This window comes from Xiphophorus couchianus, chromosome 17 (genome assembly GCF_001444195.1).
Source record: "Xiphophorus couchianus chromosome 17, X_couchianus-1.0, whole genome shotgun sequence".
Lineage (NCBI taxonomy): Eukaryota > Metazoa > Chordata > Actinopteri > Cyprinodontiformes > Poeciliidae > Xiphophorus > Xiphophorus couchianus.
In genome coordinates, this window is record NC_040244.1 from 7,370,555 (window position 1) to 7,392,955 (window position 22,401).

At 35.7% G+C, this 22,401-nt stretch overlaps 1 protein-coding gene across 8 annotated transcripts in view; it reads right to left on the reverse strand.

Moving 5' to 3' along the window:
- The window catches only part of magi2a (membrane associated guanylate kinase, WW and PDZ domain containing 2a), a 250,094-nt gene that overhangs the window by 76,551 nt on the left and 151,142 nt on the right, over positions 1-22,401 (reverse strand). For 7 of the 8 annotated variants that reach the window (XM_028043325.1, XM_028043328.1, XM_028043327.1 and 4 more), the window contains exons 3-6: positions 18,149-18,268; positions 10,294-10,515; positions 4,923-5,133; positions 786-865 (exon numbers count right to left, since the gene is read on the reverse strand). In XM_028043325.1, coding sequence (XP_027899126.1) covers positions 786-865; positions 4,923-5,133; positions 10,294-10,515; positions 18,149-18,268 — 633 coding nt within the window. Of the gene's footprint in view, positions 1-785; positions 866-4,922; positions 5,134-8,231; positions 8,468-10,293; positions 10,516-18,148; positions 18,269-22,401 lie in introns of those variants that run through there. The other variant, XM_028043331.1, reaches the window with a different exon arrangement.

The window sequence follows — 22,401 nt, forward strand, 5'->3', positions numbered from 1 at the left end:
ACTTTAAATTCATTTTTTTCACATGGGAAAATCTAACCTGATGAAACACTTCGTGTGATCAAAAGCGGTTCTCTCAAACATTAGTAATATCTTCAGTATTTGAGCGTTTCGAGTGTGAAAATTGGGTCGGAAGTGCTGGAGATAAAAAGGCTCCATCACATTTGGACTAATTTCTCATTGGTGTCTCCGTCTTTGTTTCCGTGTCATTTCATCATCTTGGAGATTTTTATCTTTTCTATCTTTCATGTTGGAGGAAATGTCGGAAATTCGAGCAGCTGCAAAAGTATTTCTGTGGGTAAATTGAAAGCTAATCTTTTGAACATCTTTCAGAAAAACAGCAACATGTAATATATTATAAACGATCTTTTTAAGGGTAATTTTTAAGACAATATTGATGGATTCAATTTCCATTTAATTCTTCAAATCTTCTTTCTTGCTCACAAGTTAATAAAAAAATCTCAAAGACGACAACGCTTGTGTGATTATTTGTTTTTCCTCTAATTTCTGCTGCATTGATATTCCTCCGTCTCCGTGTGGGCGGCTAAGCGACACTTCAGCTCTCCCTCGGTTCCAGGATAAAGAAGTCTTTGTGACCTGAACGCCGCTTCAAACGCTGACGTTATCGGTACATTAATTGCATAAAAGAAAAGCAACAATCTAACATTTAAAAATTATTTATAAAAGCCAAAGCTGCTGCTTTTTCATCACGCCAAGCGGTTTAATGTAGTGAAATAAATGCAGGCGATATCGATGAATGCGAGAAGTGGTGGACATGCAGCACTCACCATCCTCTTTGCATTCCTCCGGCGGTTTTGCCTTCTTGGCGAGCCTCGGGTCGAGCCACGACGTCGTCTTCGTGTTGTGGCTGTGGAGACAAATCAGAGAGCGAGTGAGCGGGACTGCGGTCGGCGCTGAGAGAGAGGAGTCTTCCAACAAAGAAGCGAGGTTGGTGGATTCCTAACTCGGCTCTTCAGAGAGGAACGTGTGCCTCCGAAAAGTTAAAAACACTCAACGGGAACTGAAGAGGAATCATTATTTTTAATTAGCTTACTGTCGCTCATTAGGTGGCAGAGGAAGAGGGTAGAAGAAGTGACAGATGAGCAGATAGATCGATAGAATGATTAGGGAACATTTTCCAGAGCCTGAAGAAGCAAACTGGACTGAGGTTAGCTAGTGGCTTCGTTTACATTGACTGTACAATTGTGCAATTTGACATTTTGAAAGTAAATTTGCTTAATGGAAACATGGAAATTTCTATTGAAAATTTTTGGTTTATTGAGCAAAACTGCAATGGAAACACTTTTTTTCACATCATCAGACACATGATCAACAACCAGACGTTACCACCGGCGAAAACCACGAAGAAGACATTTTTCCCATGTTGTAAGTGAAATAATCTGCCAGTTGAAAAAGTTTATTTTTTGTTTTGTTGTTTTAAATTATCATCTCTCTCATTGGTGGAAGAAAAGTGTAGCTTGTTCTTGATACAAAACCTCTTTTTTGTGTAGTGTTTGAGAAAAAAATGCTTCATATGTCGGAGATTTCAAGTGGCTGCAGTTGCTACGCTGTCAAACACCGAAGTGGAAGAAACCCAGGAGTTCTGCACTTGAGTTCTTGTGAGAGATGAAATGTCCTGTCCACAAAGGACGTTTTTATTCTTCAAACCTCGAGTAAAATAACACATTTCTTTGTTCTTGTGGAGTAAATATCGGCCTTAAAGACATATGATACACTGCGGGCTCAAAGAGGCTTAGTGTTAGCTAATACATCAGCTAATATGTTTTGAAAATGAAATGTTAATTATGTTAGCACCTTATTTGGAGTGAAAAAGCTGTAAATGTGATCCTATATGCTTCCTTGAACAGCTTAAGTTAGATCTATGGGCTGTAAAAAACTATTTTTTTTCTTAGATAATTAGATTTTAGTCTGCTCAGTTCAACATTTACTCAACGTTTTCACCCGCACGTGAAAATGGCTGAAAACAAATCAAATCAATCAATCAATCAATCAATCAATCAATCAATCAATCAATCAATCAATCAATCAAATTTGATTTGTATAGCACATTTCAGCAGCAAGGCTTTTCAAAGTGCTTCACATCATATCAAACACAGAAACACAATGCAACATAGAATCAACAGTCAAAACACCACATTAAGTCAGGTTCCATCAATAAATTTGTAATTGATTACGTTTCAAATACAATCCTAAACAGGTGGGTTTTTAGTCGAGTTTGCATCCATAAAAACCTGTAAAATCTGTAATTACACAATCGTACATCTTCGAAAAGCAGCAATTAAGCCTTCTGCACAATCAACAAGACTGCAGCAAGTGGTTTCTGGATGGTAAGTCAACAACAAAACACTTCCATTCTTCCAGCAGCCATTGTACAGTGCATACAGTGCTCCACTTGGGTTGCTAGGTAACGGGCGGAATTCCACTGGGGTTGCTAGGTAACAGACCAGTGTCTGCTTATTTGTGGCTTTATATTCCAAAGGTTCTTGAAAAGGTTTGTTTAAAGACACCAAAAAACAACAAATTATTGCCCAAAATATGGCTGGGTGGATTTTTTTAGAAACATTTGAGACCCACATAAAAGTATAAAAAAAGTGCAAAATGTGAATTTTACATAATAGTTCCCCTTCAAATGTCACTAATAATGGAACCTTTTACTAGCTTAGTGTGGTTTTTATTTAGAAATACCAACATTGAGATATCAGAGCTGCATCAAAGAGTTTATTAGCTGCAATAATACACACTTGTTCATCTTGGAACACGCTTTTAATTTTCCAGCAAAAACCAATAAATGTGTGAAAACCACATGTGCTGAGAGGCACAGAAGTAGCTTGGGGAATAGCATGTGGTCATGAGTCATTAAATCGTATTTTAAGGAAAAAATACTCGAGGATCTCACTTTTAGTTCTACTTCTCTGTCCTCTACTGAACTGGACTGATGGATGAAACCGATGCTGGCTTCCCCAGAGCTAAAAATAGAAGACAAAGTGAAAGATGAACGCACTTTAAAGAAGATGAATGTGGTATATGAAGCTCCACCTTTAGTATGGAGCCAAGATGTGATGCTCTTCCAGGTGAGCTTGTTTTAAGTCCTGTTTGATTCTTCTCCATCTGTCCTCCTCTTTCTTCGTTGACTCATTTCCTTTTCTACTCTTGTCATCAATTGATATTTATAGTCAGCCTGCATCACTTCCTTGTCCCCCCACTCAATCTTTGCTGCTTTAAATCGCCATCGCTGTTTTTAACTTTAACTTTGTCAGCTCTTCTCTGCACCTGCTTCACTTTCAGGGCTGTAGATAAATAAACTGATCTCATGTGGCGGCCAATCGCAGATAAGCAACGTCTTGGCAACGGCGATTAGCAAGCTACAACTTCAGGGGGGCAAAGCAAATTAATTGGGTAATGTCCTCGGTGGATGGGGGCCACAATAAGTCATCTCCAGTGGGGGGGATTAAAAGTTTGCTGCTGCTGTAAATGAAGACAAGAAGTCATCATGTATGGCTGCTGAACACACTTTTCGAGCTAGTTTGAAGAATCCAATCAAGAAATAACTCAGTCATGTAGCAAAACTTACAAAAATTATGTCTGCTTGAACTTTATTAGTGCGTGCATAAGAACCAGTCTCTAAATACACGTTGAATTCCCTGCACAACCATTCAAAAGCACACAGCAACTCCATTATTCTTGCGGAATAAAGACTCACCTACAGTTTTACTGCAGCTGTAAAGCGCTAACAACTGCAATGAGCTTTTTACAGCATAGTTCAGAGGAAGACTGGATTTCTGGGGACTTTTAAATCCTTATTAAAGCACCATGCATCCATTTCTTTTGTCTCAGGGCAAGCATTTTAGCGAGAGTAGAGTGTAACATGCCATAAAAAGGTAAACATTGGATCATTAAGAGATTAGGCAGGAAAAAAAACCCAAGTGGAAAGACTATTTTTGACTTACAGAGACTACAAAAACTGTATTTGGTGGAAAATACATTCTAAAAATAAGACAAATGGTTACAATTTGTCACTTTATTATGTCAAAGTTGGTCAGAGTTTATCCAAACTTCTGGTAAAAATGTGAAAATTTTTTAAAATAAATAAATTCTGAATAACTGCAGCATAATTTTCAATTGAGAAAATAAAAGGAAAAATCCACTCTTAAATTTCAGTAAATTTAGTGAGTTGGATAAAATTTTCTATTTAAAAAAAATCCTTTTTGGCAACATTTTGTTTTGCCTCTTTGTTCATAACCTTCATCGATAGACTTGGAGGTAAAATTTAAAAAGTATTAATCATTATGTAGTGGGTAAATCTCTCAGTAAAGCTTTCATTCAGTGCATTGGTAGCATCTCATTAAATAAAATTCACAGATGAGTCTCTAATTTTTTAGAAAGCACAGAAAAACATGCAGCAGATAAGGTAAATATTGAACAAGTTTTTTATAGTGTTACTATTTCTTAAGGGGTTTTGTCGCTTTAAATCCAAGCAAACATGCTGGAACTCTTCTTCGGTTGCTAGGTAACTGGCAGAATTCCACTGGGGTTGCTATGTAACGGGGCGGAATCTGCTTATTTGTGAGTTTAAATTACATGGGTTTTTGAAACAGCTCATTTTCTAGACACCAAAAAACGTGAACTTGTTGCCAGAAAATGCCTGGCTGTATTTTGTAACCACTTGGCCTGTTTTTAGAAGCAGTTAAGATCCAAATGGAAGTACAAAAGTGGGTAAAATGAAGTACAAAATGGTTCAAAATGTGAACTTTGCACAATAAGTAATTTTCTAAAAGCAAGAACTTACCTTCACTCAAGTAAAAATGTTTTTACGTTCACTATAGTGCATTTTTGTCAGTTTATTTGTGCATTAAGAACAGTGTTTGAGCAATTTCTCCACATGTGTCTGATTCATTTCTACTCACTCGATGAAGTAGACTTCTCCTTTCTCGGTGTAAGCCATCTCCCAGTTGTCAGGCAGCGGTCCTAGCTCGTCGTTCTCCTCTGGTTTGGGGACCACCGTCTTCGGGGACTGGCCGTCCTCCTGGGGTACCTCTGCAGGGGCCTCTGCCGGGTTACTCTGAGGTCCAACGTCCCCTGAAGCGTCTGTGCTCTTGTCTTCGTGCTCGCTCGACTCTGAGTTGACAACAAGGTAAGGATGAGTCAGGTTCGACATTCTCAGACAGAAAGGACAAGAGGTGAGGAGAGGAGAGTGAAAGACAAGACAGGAAAGGCAAAAAAACCCCGGAGAAGTGACGGATTGAGGCATAAATATAGGAACGAAGGATTGGAAAAGGATAGGAGGCAGTGACTCAGGGGAAAGGCAGGGAGGTTAACGAGACAGAAAGATGAATAAAGGAGAGGAGACAGTAAAGATTGAGTCAGAAGTAGGCAGAGATGCTCTACTTTGAGTTGTGGTGCTGTGTGAAAGTGTCACAGAAAGAAAAATGGGAAGAGATGGCAAGTGTCTCTTTCCCAGAGGAGATCTGGAGGAGGAGAGCGGAGTGAGGGGAACAAATGAAAGCAAAGGGATTGAGAGATAATCTATGGGAGGGAAAGTGAGAGTTAGTGAACTGCTCAGATCACAGAGACCGCTGTGCTCTATTGATTCCCCTTCAGCTGTGCTGGTCTGACCACACTGTCCATCTACAGACACACACGGCTGCTATTGAGCTGAGAGCAGCAGCAGGAAAGCTTCACATTCAACATGCCCAGAGGCTGAAGATACTCAGCTTCAGTCAAAAATATTTCCTGTTCTCCTGCATTCATTTATCTCCCTGCTTTCAGAGTCATCGGCATCATTTAGAGCAAAATTTACATCATAGCCGCATATCTTAAGTCTTCCTTGAGATTACAGAAAGTTTCCACAGTTTATAAGTCATTTCCAACCTGACAAATTTGATTTTCAACTCAAACTCAACTAATTTCAAGTAGATCAGTGGAAATTTTTTCGCACCAACAAAAAATGATTATTTTAGTTATCGATTAATCGGATATTCTGACGATTAATCAATCCATTGGATAAAAAATATTGACACATTCTGCAGATTTCTCACTTGTCTTTTTATACAATATTATAAATACTTTAGAAGATTCAAATTAGCAATTTGATTCTTTTTTAAATAAGAAAAGAAATATTTTATTGCCAAAAATGAAACATAGCATTTCTTTAGTAAACGTTTAAAGCTAATTGTAGAGCCAATCTGTTGATTCTTTTTTTGATTAACTGATTAATAGTTGATAGCAAAAGGTGCTTAATGCAAGTGGGTTTTTTTTCCAGAATCTAAACCAGATGAAACTGATTGTTTTAGCCCTCCAACATTAAGAGTAAAATTTACATCATAACTCAATATTGTAAATTTTTCTTGAGGTAACAGAAAGTTTGCACAGTTTGTAAGTCATTTTCAACCCGACAAATTTGAATCTCAACTCAAAATCCAACTAGTTTTCTGTAAATCAGTGAAAAACAAAATCAGCTGAAAAAAATAATGATTATTTTAGTTATCGATTAATCGGTTATTCTGATGATTAATCGATCCATTGGCACATTCTGTAGATTTTTCACTTCTCTTTTTATACAATATTAGAAATACATTAAAAGATTCAAAATAAGCAATTCACATAATAAAAGAAAACTTTCACTGCCTAGTGTACAACAACAGAGCATTTCTTTAGTGAAGTCATTGTAGAGCCAATCTGTTGATTCTGTTTCTTTTGGATTAACTGATTAATAATTGATAGCAAAAGGTGTTTAATGCAAAATTTTATTTTCTAGAATTTAAACCAGGTGAAACTGATTAATTGTTTCAGCCCTACAACATTTAGACCAAATTTACATCATAGCTGCATATTTAAGGTTTCCTTGAGATTCCATAAAGTTTCAAAAGTTTGTAAGTCATTTTCATCCTGATAATCCAATTTTCTACTCAAATCCAACTAGTTTTCTCTAGAGTAGTAGTAATTTTTTGCAGCTTAAACAGAAGGCTGCAATTAACAATTATTTTAGTTATCGATTAATTGGTTATTTGTATGATTAATCAATTAATCGGATAAAGAATTGGCATATTCTGCAAATTTCTTTTCATACAGTACTAGAAATGCACTAAAAGACGCATACAATTCAATTCCTTTTATAAATTCAAAAAATTAAGATTTTAATGCAACAACATAGCATTTCTTTAGTGAATGTTTGACATCAACAGGTTTAAAGTTCAGTCTTGGTAGAGCTAATCTGTTGGCTATTTTTGGATTAACAAATCAATAATTTGATAGCAAAAGGTGACAAGATATTTTTCTTCCATAATTCAAAACAGGTAAATCTATGCCATATGTGGAGTTTTAAGTAGAACATACAAGGTTTTTATTCATATTAATTGCAAAATGTATATTTTTTTTGTACAGTTTTCGCAGTATGTTTTTCTTTCGGCAAATTAATGTTTTTTTAGAGTCTGTCAGCTCCAGTTATTGATTAATTGATTGCTAAATTAGTTAATGATTATTTCAATAATCGATTCATCACGATTAATCTGGTTAATCGTTTCAGCAACATATCATTCAAGGCTAAATTGACTTCATAGCTGCATTTTGTGACTTTTCCTTGAGGCTTCAGAAAGTTTCCACAATATGTAAGTCATTTTCATCCTGACAAATCAGTTTTCCAGCCCAAATTTAGGGCTAGGCAATATGTTTTAACTTCACTTTCCTCATTTTATTTTTTGAAATTCTTTGTGTAATTGTTTTTATAGAGCTATTACTTAATTCTCCTAATATCAGGACTTCATTCTGGTAATATTAAAGTCTCATTTTCACAATAACAACTAGTTCATGCTCTCTTCTTTTTTGACAGTTGTTGTTTGATGCAGCATAAACAGTTTTGGTGATAAAATTTGGAAGAAATCTCCAAACAATCAGCCAGTCACACAGTCACATAACTAACTTCAGTGATTTTATGCAGAAACTGTTCTCTATTTATATAATTTGTTGTTTTGGCCTAATAAAAGTAGTAAAATCCCTCCAATAACAGCTAAAAAACATCACGATTGATGATAAAACCTCTATAAACACTAGCTACTTATTTTAAACCAATTTAAGCTATTTTTTAAACATTTAGATTTAAGACTAAAACAGCTAACATTTTTGGAAAAGGGAAATATAGTTTCATAGGTTTGAGTTTAGGGATCAGAATGAAGAAATTTATTTATCTATAGACATAATCTAAATATTCAACAGCTTACCTTGTTTGAGTTCATTATGATAAGAAATCCAAAATCTCATCCTTTGACCAGGCGTCCTCTCTCTAAAAAACCACTTTGGGAATATGAAAATCTTTCTCCAGAACATTGAATTCACCAGTTGATCTTCCTGAACTTCTGATTTTTGTGTGCTGCCTCTGTGCAGCTGTGGACTCCTCAGGTTATAAAACCCTCCGTAGAAAGTCACAGGACCACAGAGTGGCTTAAGACTAAAAATAAGAAAACTAATAACTCATAATGCCTCCTTTTATGATCCTCCGTTCATGTGATCCAGGGATGCACTCGGAGGCTTTCTGTGTTAGAGAGTGTCTGAGCGTCTTCGTTGCTCAAAGCTCTGATAAGCCAAGGTTTAATTGTTTGTGCGTCTCTATCAAGGGAACCTATCAGGTATCATCTGCTGATGTAACCTCGAGAATCAACAGCGAGTCTTTCAAGGTCTGCTCCCATTAAAGTCAGTGTTTATCATGATAACAGCCAGAACATCCTGTTCTGTGTAATAGTCACTGTGTGATTTCAGATAAGTTTGAACAGCTAATAAAAAGCCGAGGGTGCATCACATTAAATGTGACCTATTATGCTTCTTTCTGCAGGTTACGTCACACCTATGTGTGATATAAGACATGTTCATCACATTTTTCTGTCCAAAATCTTTCTTAGATAATGAGATTTTTGTTCAGTTCAACATTTACTCAATATTTATTAGTCGCATGTGAAAATGGCTTCAAACATAAGCGCATTTATTCAATGCGCTTATGTTTGAAAAGCAGAAGTGGAGCCTCCTGCACAACCAACAAGAATGCAGCAAGTGGTTTCTGGATGGAAAGTCAACAAGTGACAAAACACTTGTCTTCTCCAGCAGCAGTAAAACCAGCTGACCAGATGTGGTGGAAATTGGGTTGCTAGGTAACGGGGCCAGGCTTGGCTGGGGTTGCTAGGTAACGGCACAGTGCCTGTGGAATGCGACACCAAAAAGCAGCAACTTGTTGCCAAAAACCTGCTGGTTGATCCTTCTTCAGCGCTTAGGCTGTTTTTAAAAGTAGCAGAAACTTAAATGGAAGAATAAAAAAGTGAATTTGTGAATTTTTCATTATAGGTCTCCTAAAAGATGAAAAATAATTTTTCTGTAGCTGCTTTTCCTGTTTTCTAAGAACCACAACACCTGCCAGATACTTACTGGCCAACTTGCATCATTTTCTTTCTAAAATAGAAATTACAATTGACAGAAAATATTTTTCAAAAAGTGTCTTATTTCAAGTGTCCCTTCTACATCAGTCCATGTAAATCTTGATTTTTGTTTTAAAGTCCTGCTAATGTTAGTAATTTAATGCAGATTACGTTTTTCTTTTATTTGTACCAAAGTATAACTTCACAAGATGCTCAACATTTCTCGTTTTATTTTTTGTTATATTTTGTGTTGGACTTCTTGTCCAATTACGACTTTATTCTCCTAATATAATGAGTTTTTTCTTGTAATTAAAAAATAAAAATTGGTACACAAGATGGCTGCCCTAGACACTGACATAAAACACAACAGCCCAGATTTCCAAATATTAAATCTTCCAAAACGAAAATATTTGATTCACCATCCGGCTCTAAGTGAAGCTAAACGATTTCATTAAGAGATGGATCAGTTTCTTATTTTCTAAAAAGATTCATTTGAGTTTGTTTTGTGCTAAATAAGTATATACTTATGACATCAGCGATATAAGCTGATTTGCACCAGCCTGCAGCAGTGCGTGTGTTTGCCCTCTGGCAACTGGTTCTAATATCTTCTCCAATTTTCATGTTTTGCTGCAGATGTAATTACTTTGGAGGTAAATCCATGTCATTATGTGAAGTATATCGGCATTGACGAGTTAAATCGCCACCAACAGTTTATTTTTTCCTCCTTTAAAGAGACTCGATTGAAGGATGTCTGTTGCCGCTCCTGTTGCTAAGCAACCGCCTTCGAGGAAGCCGTTGCTACGACTTTGAGCCGCGAATCCGGACCGACGTGACAAAGCCGAGTCGACCTCAGCCTCTGTGGACGTTGTCGGGCTCTAACCTGGGGTGACGGCGACGCCGTTGCCGTTGACGACGGGCTTCTCCTCCTCCTCCTCCTCCTCTTTGGGGGGCTCGACGCTGGCTCTCTCCATGTTGCTGACGGACTTGTTCCGCTTCCTCTTGCCCTCGGAGCTGGGTCTGGCGCCCGGCAGCAGCTGGTCTGTTACATTTAGCAGCAGAGCGCTGGGCTCAGCTGGAGGCTTCGGGGTGCCGTAGAAGTTTTCTGGGAAAAGCAGAGAGAAATTCAGATTCTGGTGATTAAACCGATTTTCCTGCAGGCGCTGATCAATCTGGGTTTTAGTTTTCAATAGTTTTTGAAGGCAGAGCTAATCTTTATCTTTTAAATAAGGAGATTTACTAGAGATTTATGTTGGAGTATTAAGGCTTCGCTAAGAAAATAAGAGCAATATTATGAGAAGTCAAAAAATTACAAGCATAAAGTCGAAATATTATAAGAATAAAGTCATAACATTACAAATGTATTCTGGTAATATGACTTTTTCTCAAAATATTATGACTTTATTCTCGAACAAGTAAATTTTTTGTAACATTTTGAAGTTCTTGTAACACTACGATTTTATTCTAGTATTATTTTGACTTTATTCTCATATTATTATGACTTTACTCTTGTACAACTTTATTTTAATATTACTACAGCTTTATTCTCATATTGTTATGACTTTACTCTTGTACAAGTTTATTTTCACAAAATTTTGACTTTGTTCTATTAATCAGAGTTTAGTAAACAACTTTGGTGGAAATTAAATAACCACGACCAAAAAATACTTATTATTCTTTGATTGATGTTTTTTTTAAAAAAGATAAAACTTTCAAAAATCTCACACTTAAATCACTAAGCACAATTTAGTAGATATTAATTTTAAATATTGAGCTCATGTATTGCAATAAAGGCATTCTAGATGTCACTAAAACTGTATTAATCTTCACATTAATTTTAGATTACTTCTGTTTGAATTCAGTTCACACAATTCACACAAATTAGTTTAAGAATCACTCAGAAAAAACTAGCATATAGTTGGTGGCACATTTCTGATAACTATAATTTGCCGCTTAATGTCATATTTAATGTCAAAACCTACAAAAACAATATAATAGGAAATAAAAAGCTAATCAAAAACCCAAGATTTGCAAACTCAGATATTTAGACGTGCCCACGGCTCATGTTCTGCTCTCCACATCAATCACTTTCCAGACATGTTCGAATTTAATTTTGCTAAATTTGAGGAAATCTTGGACTCAATAATAAACGTTTTTCTCTTCATTTTCTTCTGTGTTCTCTCTGATTATTATGATTCGATTTGAGTTTTGGCAGCTGCTCTGAAAGCCTCCATCCGCCGCTGTGAAAACCTTAAAAACTATCTTTTTATTTCTTCTTCAAACCAAGACGTGCTGTTTGGTTATTTCCTAGTGGTGGAATACAGCGACCTCGACAATTGTTGCTATAAATTTGTGCCAAAAGTTGTATTAAAAGTCTTAACATGATTCAGTCAAAAACAACTTGGAGGAAAACAATCTAACTACACATTTAATGCTAAATTTAAAAAAACAACTAAATTTGTTATCACCAATTTCAACAACTTGCTTTAATTCTGATCAGAAAATGATAGTTTTGAACTATTTTAAATTATGTTAATTCTAAGTGTTAAGGATCATTTCTATATTTTTAGATGCATTTTATTGCACATTTTACATCTATTGTGAGTTGCTACACATTATTTCTGTTAGCATGAATGGATGCTACAAAAGTATTTACTTGATGCTACAAATACGACTACTCTTTTCATTACTTCTTTAAATATTAATGCAAATAAATTCAGTTATTTTTGTAAATATGAATGCTAGAAATGTTGCTAATTCTGTGTACATGGATGCTGAAAATATTACTTTTTGTAACTATAGATTCCACAAATTTCTTTACTTTTGTAATTATGAACATTTCCAATATGAATGCTATAAAAACATATTTACTTTTGTAAATAAGGATGCCTTAAATCTTATGTAAACTAATAGTGTAAATGTTTCTTCAAGCCTTAAATGTCCTTGCAAATGAAAATTTGGATGCAACACATTTCTGCCAGTATGGATGCCACGTTTTAATGAGGAAAAAAAGTTTAAATAAATGGTTCTTTGCTATTTTTTAAAAACTTTTTCCATACACCCTTTACCTTTAAGTGTTAAACAGAGACATAGCTGGTATCCATGGAAACGTCAGGCTATTGGCTAGAAGCTGATAAGTATTTGAGTTTATCCTGAAGGGCTTCAGAACAGATGTCAGTGATCAGGAACCTTAATCAAAAGAGACATTGTATGGAGCTCTGGCAGTGCCAAAAAATAGGGGTATATATTTTGATGGTTTTATTTTATTTTTTCAGTAAAATGTGCCTATATTTGTAGTAATTCTTCTTTTTTACACTGGAATTACAAAAGTTACTCAAACAATAAGATAAAAATAAATAAGTGTGGATATTTAAAAAAAAAATGTAGACATGTAAAAATAAGTTGATGTAGTTTAGTATGTGAAAACCCATGTTTTGTTGTTTTTTTTTAAATTTTTTTATTAAATGAAATAAATTAGCTTTAGTTTTACATCAATCTTTGCAAAAGTAATTCCCACAGGTGGAGCTATGGTTTCTTTTTATTTACATATTTCTAGAAGGCTTATATACCAAAATCCAGATTATTTTATGTTACATCCTCATTTTCTCTTAAACTATAACAGCTGCTGTGATACTTCTGATGGAGTCTCCCAAATGTTAGTTTTATTTTGGTATGAGGATTACTGAAATAGAGTTGAGAAAAACTAAATTAGCCATCTTTAATGTAAAATTGAGCAAAAAAATTTTTGTCTTTACCAGGTGAGCCAACAAGTGAGTAAAAAACTGAACAAAAATTATTTTTGAAGTTTACTACAGGAGGCAATGTCTAAAATGTTGAACAACAGAGACAACTTTATAAACCTTTCAATTCAAAAGATAGATATAGCTAGGGTTAGGTATATTCTATCAACTGGAATTGATTTTAAATGACATTTTTTAAGACAACAGAGCTGTAATACACATTTTTCCTTAAAAGATCAAATGCTATATATAAAATCCAAGAGTGTGCAAAAATCAGCTCCAGCCACAGACTTGTCCTGTAGTAGTTCATGGAAGGTTTGCTTTTAAGAAAGCTTATCTGCTCAGCCGCACCACGGCGCTCCTGGTAGAAAGATCTTACATGAGAAGACGACGTGTGAAAATCCACAGGGATTATTTTAATGCACTGCGCTGAAGCATTAGCGACACCGCTAACACCGACTGCAGGAAAACACCAGGAGAAGCAAGAGAGACTTAAAAGGAAAAAAATTAGCTCGTGTCTCCCACTGCGGTGGAAAAAACCATCGACTTTGGAAGACACAAGGCCTCCACAGAGGAGCTGGGAAGAGATTATTGGGACTGTTGGGATTAACAGCCCCATATAAATCCTGAAACCTGACGAGATTAATATTTGCCTCTGACAAGAAAGAAAGCTAACTTGCATAACACACACGCCTCGTAGCTACGGTTCTGGAAACAAATTTAAATACAACATAGGCAAAGATGTCACATTAAATTTCCTTCTAGAAACCCAATTTTAGCCTGCTTTGTCCATTCCAAATGATTAATGATTAATCGTGATGAATCGATTATTCAAATAATTGTCAACTGATCTACTAATTGATTAATCATTAACTGGAGTATACAGGCTAAAAGAAAATACCATTTGCTGAAATAAAACCTTAGTGAGAGCAGCAATTAAACCAAAACTGTAAAAAGAAATACTTACATTTTGCATTTAAGATAAAAAAAAAACTGAAGAAAACAGCAAAACGTAACTCCTCGTTTGGCCTCATAGTTTTAGCTCCACCTGGTTTGAATTCTTGGAAAAATCTATTAAGCACCTTTTGATAATCAAATTTTAAATAACTTAATCCAAAACATAGTAAACAGATTAGCTGAACAATGTGTTGATGTAAAATGAAGCAGAAATATTTGAGCTTTGCTCATATTGATGTAAATGTTCAGTAAAGGAATACTATGTTGCTGCATTTTAGGCAATAATATGTTTATTTTTGTTTAAAAAAAAGGAACTGAATTATTTATTAAATGTATTTTTGATATTGAGTAAAAAGTCTCAAGTAAAAAATCTGCAGGATCTGCCATTTTTTAAATCTGATTAATCGATTAATCATCAAAATAATACATAGATAGATTAATCGATAACTAAAATAATCATCAGTTGCAGCCCTGATTTGATGTGTGTTTAGGTACATTGTTAAATCAGGAAACCTGATTGTGTGCAAATTTAATTTTTCACTTAAAAAGTCTTAAGTGTGTCAATGTTTTAAATCTAATTAATTGATTAATCAATAGATTATTTGATAACAGACTGAAAAAAGAAAATACTACTAAAACTAGCTTTTAAATAAATAAAGCAGTAAAACATTAAGCTTATTAAACACATTTCTAAATCCAACAACCTCAACCAAATGTTGTCAAGATACAATTTGTATTAAACTAGCTAAATTTTCCACTTTATTCTAAATGAAGCATCATCTTCTATGATTTGTGAAGCAGAATCCAGAAAACGTCAAATATTAACATTATTCAGTGATGCTATACATCATTTTGTTCCTGCTTTAATCTATTTATTCAACCCAAAGAATTTCAGTTCTAAATAAACTGATATTTATTCAGAAGAAAATAAATTACTTGAAGACCTGCAGATAAAGTACCAGCAGGTTTCTGAGTTTCCAGGTCTGCATTACAGTCAGAGCAATAGACATTCTGAGGCATTAAGCTTAAGCATGTAACATAAACATTTCACCCTTACAGGCAATTTATAACTGCATGTAAACCAAACATTTGCTTCACTTTGTCAGCGGAGCAAAACAACCAATTTCAGAACGAAGAATTGTCTTTATTGCTCCCATTGTGAGCGAAGCACGGTTTTATATTTTTCTGGATACAAATTTACACATTTGTAGTGTCACTCTGACTTTCTATCCTGATGCCAGACACTGCTGCTCAGCTGGCTGAAAGAAAGCGGCTACACTTTGAAAACCATATAAAAGAAACAAATTTACAGCTGGTAAAAAAACGAACTAACAAAAATAATTAAAAAATCACAGTCATTATGTGGAAACTAGCTGAGCGTCCTACCATCTATGACAGGTTACAATCTACTCACAAATCACAGATAAAGACTGTTATGGCCACAGCAATTTAAAAAATTTATTTTGACTTTGTTTTCCTTTGATATTTTGCAAAAAATCATTCTTAGAAAGTGAAATTATATTTTGCTGACTTCTTACTATTTTGAGCTTCTTTCTTTAGGGTCTCTTGTCACTTTAAATCCAAATAAGCTGCTGCTGGCCATGCCTTCCCAACTCAACATTTACACTCGCACATGGTTGCAATTAGATATGCCGTTACACAATCGTACATCTTTGAAAAGCAGCAGTGGAGCCTCCTGCACAATTAACAAAAATGCAGTAAGTGGTTTCTGGATGTGAAGTCGACAACAAAACACTTGCTCTTCCAGCAGCCATTGTAAAGTGCAGACAATGGTGAAACCAGCTGACCAAACGTGTTGGAGCTCCACTTAGGTTGCTAGGATACAGGCAGAATTCTATTGTGGTTGCTAGGTAATGGGTCAGAGTCTGCTTATTTGATATAAAACATGTTCATTACATTTTTCTGTGCAAAATCTTTTTCAGATAATGAGATTTTAGTCAGTTCAACATTGAGTCAATGTTTACAGTCGCAAGACAAAATGCCAGCAAACAGATGCGCAATTATACAACCGCACATCTTTGAAAACCAGAAGTGGAGCCTCCTGCACAACCAGGAAGAATGCAGCAAGTAGTTTCTGGATGACAAGTCAACAACACAACACTTGTCTTTTCCAGCAGTGATAAAACCTGCTGACCAAACATGCTGGAGCTTGGTTAATGTTGCTAGGTGACAAGCTTGGTTATGCTAGGGTTGCTAGGTAATCGTTTTCAATTTGTACTTATTGGCAAAAAAACAACAACTCCCACCCCCACACTCCAAAAGAAACCAAAACAAAACACATGGATGGATGTTTTTAAATGCTTTGGCTGTTTTTAGAAGCAGTTGAGATGCAAATGGAAGTACAAAATCATGCAAAAGAGTCTTGCATCATGCCTCCTTTACGAACAAGATAATAAAATAGTTTTATTTAATGTTTAAAATGGAAGTAAAAAGGCCTAGAATTTGGAAATGTCTAGGTATGAATGTGTGAGCTGTTTAAGGGACTATTTGACCCCAAAGCTGGAATGAACATGTTTTAGAAAAAAAACCCTTGGTGTTTTTGTCCAGCTGAAAAAACACAAATCAGTGAGATGTGAGCAGAATGCTAAAACATCTTCCCACCAAAGAGCTGTGAATCTGTGTAGACCTGTTGTAAATTGTTCCTTTTAACAAATCTTTGCTGCTGTAACAAATTATTCCAAGTACTCTTCCCTTCAAATTTGATCCTTTATCTCTTTATTCTTCATCTAATTGGCTATTAAATCATTAAAACACATAAAACGCTGAATGATGGCAAATCAATTACACAGAAAAAATCTCAGCCTCTCTCTCCCCCCTGTGGAAAACAGCTTCCATCGCCAAAAGGATCTGACAACCCCCCTGGCAGTGGCATTAAACGGAGCTTCAGAAATTTCATTTTCTTCCATCCTCCAGTTTGCAGCAGCAGACTGAGACTGGAGTCATGTGGGAGGAGAAGAGCGTTATCTATGTACTGGCAGGGTTTGTTGGAGTTGGAGGTCGTCAGGCGGACCAAGGGAAGCATTTAGAGCTAAGTTTAAAATCCGAGTGTCCAGCCTATCTGACCACCCGACAGAGAACGTGTTTGTTTTGGTTCAGAAACTGAAGAGCTGCTGCAGCTCAAGGTCCAGACCATGAGAAAGGCAACATGAAAGTGCGTGTGTGGGCTTTTTTCTCCACTACTCAGTGTTTACAGATTCCTTTAAGTGTCCTTGATGACTAATGACTCTCTCTCCTCCACAGAGCTAAAAGATGGATGAATGAATGTAGAGCTGGAGGAAAGAAATGGACGAATAAATCCCCCGTCATGTTATAGTGAAGCTAACGATTATTTTAGTTATCGATTAATCGATTATTCTGATGATTAATCGAATGAGAAATAGGCACATTCTGCTTATACAATATCAGAAATGCATTAAAAAATGCAAATAAATAAGTAAATAAAAACATAATGCAACAACAGAGAAGCTTTACATCAATGTGTGAAAAGTCTTTTCTGACTGACTGGCCGCCAAGTAAAGCTAACCTGTTGACTATTTAATAATTTAGTAGCAAAAGGTGCTTAATCCAAGATATTTTTTCCAAAATTCAAACCAGGTGAAGCTGAAACGATGCCACATGAGGAGTTTTTGGTAGGACATATTTTCAGACAGATGTTTTTGATTAATTTTAAATACAAAATGTTTATATATTTTATACAGTTTTGTCTTAATTAGTGCTCTCAGTAAGTTTGTCTTTCATCAATTGTCCCTTTTTAGAGTCTGTATACATCAGTTAATGATCAATCAATCACTGAATTAGTTGACAAATTAATTCAATTAATAATTTCAGCCCTACATCAAACCTGGCTTTGAAATGGCTAAAACCAGTCAATGATTAATCAATAACTAAATTAATTGATGATTATTTCAATAATTGATTAATTGTTTCAACCCTATTTGAAGCACGCCTTCTGCAAAGACCCAAAAATGCCACAAAGAATAATTACAGCAGTCACACGCGCCGTCTTTACTGAATCCTCACCTTCATATGTTCCACTCTCCAGCAAAGCGCCGCTTTTCTCCAATTCCATAAACTGGTCGATGGTCACAAAATTATAATCCACGCCTGGGACTTCTCCCTCCTTGGGCTGCCGAGTAGTGCCTGTGGAAAATAAAAAACAGAAAACAGAGCGGTTAGAGCTTCCCTGCTGTACAACGGAACAGAAGATTCACTTGTTCTCTCAGTATGAGGAAAATTTCACTATCAGAGTAATGTGGAACATTATTAATCTCACACTCTTAAAACAAAACACCAGCAAGCTACACTGGATTGGATGCTTAATTATGAAACATACTGGTGTAAAATCATAACTGTGGTGTTAATTCACCTCTTTGTTGGTTTCCATCCACAATAATAAAACCACAAATAAAACCCAAATTACTAAAGAAAACAGAGAAGATTTTGAAAGGAGATTTTTGAAAGATTACGCCGATGATACACAGCTCTACATTATGTTGTCACCAGGTGACTCCAAAACCAAACTTTAACTAGATGCTAAGAACAAATCAATGTGTGAAAGCACAATAGCTTTGTCCACATGAACAGAATAAAACTGAAGTTGTTATCTTTGGACCAAAAGAGAAAAGATCAAGAGTCAGCTTAAACTGCAGATCAGGCCTGAAAACTGGGTCCGAACCTTCAGAGACTCTTCATAAAGAGAGTTATAAAATCAGCCTTCTATCACCTGAAGAATGTTTCTAGGATTAAAGGACTAATGATCCAGTAAAATTTAGAGAAACTAATTCATACGTCCTTACACTGGCTCCCTGTTGCCAAGTTATTTATTTAAAATACTTAGTATTTTACACCAAAATACATTAAAGTCTGGAAGGTAGCAACCTTGCAGACCTCTCAGGTCTTCTGGTCCTGGTTCTGCTCTGCATCAGAACCAGAACCAAACATGGAGAAGCAGCACTCAGCTTCTAGGCACCACATATCTGGAACAAACTTCCAGAAAACTGCAAAACAGCCGAAACACGGAGTTCCTTTAAATCTAGACTAAAACACATTTGTTTTTATTGTCTCCTTTGATTAACAGCTGGAATATTGATCAACACATTTTAGGTGTTTTCTTGATAACTTTGATGAAAGCATTTGACAAAACATGATGCTTATTGATTGTTTTATAATTGGTGACTGGTGTTTTCATGACTGTTGCTGAAATGTGATATAGAACTAAACTTGATCTGAAAGTGTGATTAAGGACAAACTGGTGCTGCAAGGTAATTTCTGTATAGATATGCACATTAATGCCTAAAATGATCAAATTTTGGTTGATGTTTTAGAATAACCCTGAGCTGAACCGCGCTGCCCCGCTCCGTCTCTTCATTAAACGTCTTCTTTATTCCTTTTTGTCCCTTTCTCTCCTGCATGGCAAAGGTAGACTATTTGAGCTTTTAGCCAGTAGAGGAAAGGCGAAGCACCAATTTAGCAGCTAAGTGATGCAATTTGGACACCCAGAGGTGAAATCTAGTCCATTTGCATGGAGGTGACAGCATGTCAAAGACTTCCTGACAGGAGGCTCCGCTAATAACAGCAATATTCTCCTCTGCACTGCGACGTCTTGAGTCAAGTTTACTGACATGTAAGGATCTTCCTCTAGTTACTTAAAAAATGTTTACAGCATCAAATGCGGTACAAACAACTTCGTAAATGTTCCGTCTTTGCCATGTGCTAATTAGACTTGTTAACGCTGATCCCAGCTGTGATAGCACACAGCGCTCTACCCTGGAGGTGCCGAATGGCGTTTCACATCTGAGAACATTGTTCATACTAAAAACAGAGCCTGTATGCACTCTGTTTGTTGGGACTTACAGAGAGACACTGTAAATAGTTACCGTTTAATTGTGGAAACACAACTGGGGGATGAAAATAAATATGCAATCCATATGTTTTCAACTCCCAAGAGTCGCACAATTTTCTTCACTTTAGACTAAGGCAACGTTCACACAGCAGGACTAAATGCTCAATTCAGATCTTATTTTTTTGCATGGTTGTTTGTACTACTAATTAAATGCAACTGTGAATAACCTCAAACGACCCACATGTGCAGAAGACGGCACACAGCAGCGCTCTGTTTATGGAATAGGAACAAAAATTATTACCACAAGATTCTAAAAGGACAAAGAGATGTTAGAAAAAATAAAGAACTACTTATAGCAATGGCAGTTTGTGAAACAAAGAAGTCTGTATGGATTTATAAACGTTAGATAAAATGCAACATGATCATTCTGATTTGAAAATTATTGGATATATCAGGCGTGGAGTTTGCATGTTCTCCCTGTGCATGCGTGGGTTCTCTCCGGGTTCTCCGGCTTTCTCCCACAGTCCAAAAACATGACGGTCAGGTTAATTGTCTCTCTAAATTCTCCCTAGGTGTGAGTGTGTGTGTGCATGGTTGTGTGTCCTGTCTGTCTCTGTGTTGCGCTGTGACAGACTGGCGACCTGTCCAGGGTGAACCCGCCTCTCGCCCGAAACGTTAGCTGGAGAGACACCAGCACCTCCAGACCCCACTAAGGACAAGGGTGTCAGAAAATGGATGGATGGATGGATGGATGGATATATCAGATTTAGCTCCACATAAGGAAGCGACACAAATACAAATTTTTGAATTGGGATGTTCAGACTTCCTCTAGCTACCCAAATCTGATTTGGGTCACATTTGCCTGCTGTGTGAATATAAGCGAATAGACATGGATAGATGATACAGTTACAATTTTTTTTATAAAACGTTGTGATATTAGTTGGGATAAATACCTTTTATGCCTTTTTTTGTCTGCAACTTTTGACATTTTGGGCAATGTGTGAGCATGTGTTGCCATGACGCTCTGCCCAACTAGCTAAACGTTACATTAGCACACGGTTGGACAATATGGCTGAAAAACATACAAAACAAGTGTTTCAAATTGGTCGATATCAATAATTGCGGACTTGTTTTTTTGATTTTAAATGACTGAAATATTATTTATTTATCCAGCTTTCACTCTAAGCTGTTCTTTTTTTTATTTTTTAAGCAATTACAAGGCGGAACCTGAAACTGCTGCTGTGCGAGATATTCAACAGCTTGTTGCTAGGTAACCAAAGAATGAGAGAGTTGCTAGGTAACCAAAGGGAGAGTGCGCACCAACGTTGCTAAAGGCTTAAGCCTTTCCTTTGCCTACATCTCCCAGAATGCTGTGCGGTTCTGGATCGGAGTTTATTGAAATTATTAAAAATTCTATCAGATGTATTTTCTGTTGATATTGATCCCGTGTCTATTGTGATATATTTTGTTGATTTATTGTGATGACTATTTATTTGCAATATATTCTGAAGCTTTAAAAGTTTGTCTTTTTTCCTGAAGCACCTAATTTTATTTTAGTTTTTATGTCTTTTTAATGAACAAACAATGATATGAATGCTGTAAAAGAGATTAAAGCATCTGAATAATAATAATAAAAAAATCAGTTTAAATGGAAATAAAAGAAAATGTACCCTCATTTTGCTTTGTAGAGTTTACAATTTTAGGTTAATATATTCTTCTATTTAAAGATTTTTCTATACTTCAACTTATCTGCTAAGTGTTAAAGAGAGCCACACATATTCATCTTAAATAAATAAAGTATTAGGTTTGTGTTTTCAGTCCAACACAGATCTAATGTTTTGGATCTCTTTGTTCCCATTTTCAGAGGTTTTGTTCCAGTCTAAAAAAATCAATTATTCATGACTCATTTTTGGGCTGAGGAATGATCAGGACCTACCGTAGGCCACTGTTTGTCAAATATTTGAAGACATTTTTTCAAAAGGAAGATTGAAGTTTAAAAAAACAAAGTTTTTTTCAGTCTTTTTAAAGTTAAAGTTGAAGCAACTAATTAAATACGATAGAAGACCCACTGATGAAAGCTCCCACTTTCTAAAACTTTGGCTATATTTAGTTGAGTGCTAAATAATGTACTTTGTCCCCTTTTTTTAACTGAATAAATGAGACTTTAATAATCAAAGTTTTATTTTAGTTGAACTAAGGTCAGCAGAGCTAATTCAGGAAGCTTTTACATGGTTATTTTAAGCTCTGATTCATTTGACTCAATATTTTCCATCTCAAATGATACATGACCGCCTTCTGTGAGAACCACCAAGCTTGAGATTAAACAAACCAATTTAAATCTGTTTAAATCACTTAGAAAAAAATATTCTTGATCAGTATCAAATGCTAAGTAAAGGATAATTTAATAAAATACCTTAGGACCTACTATGCA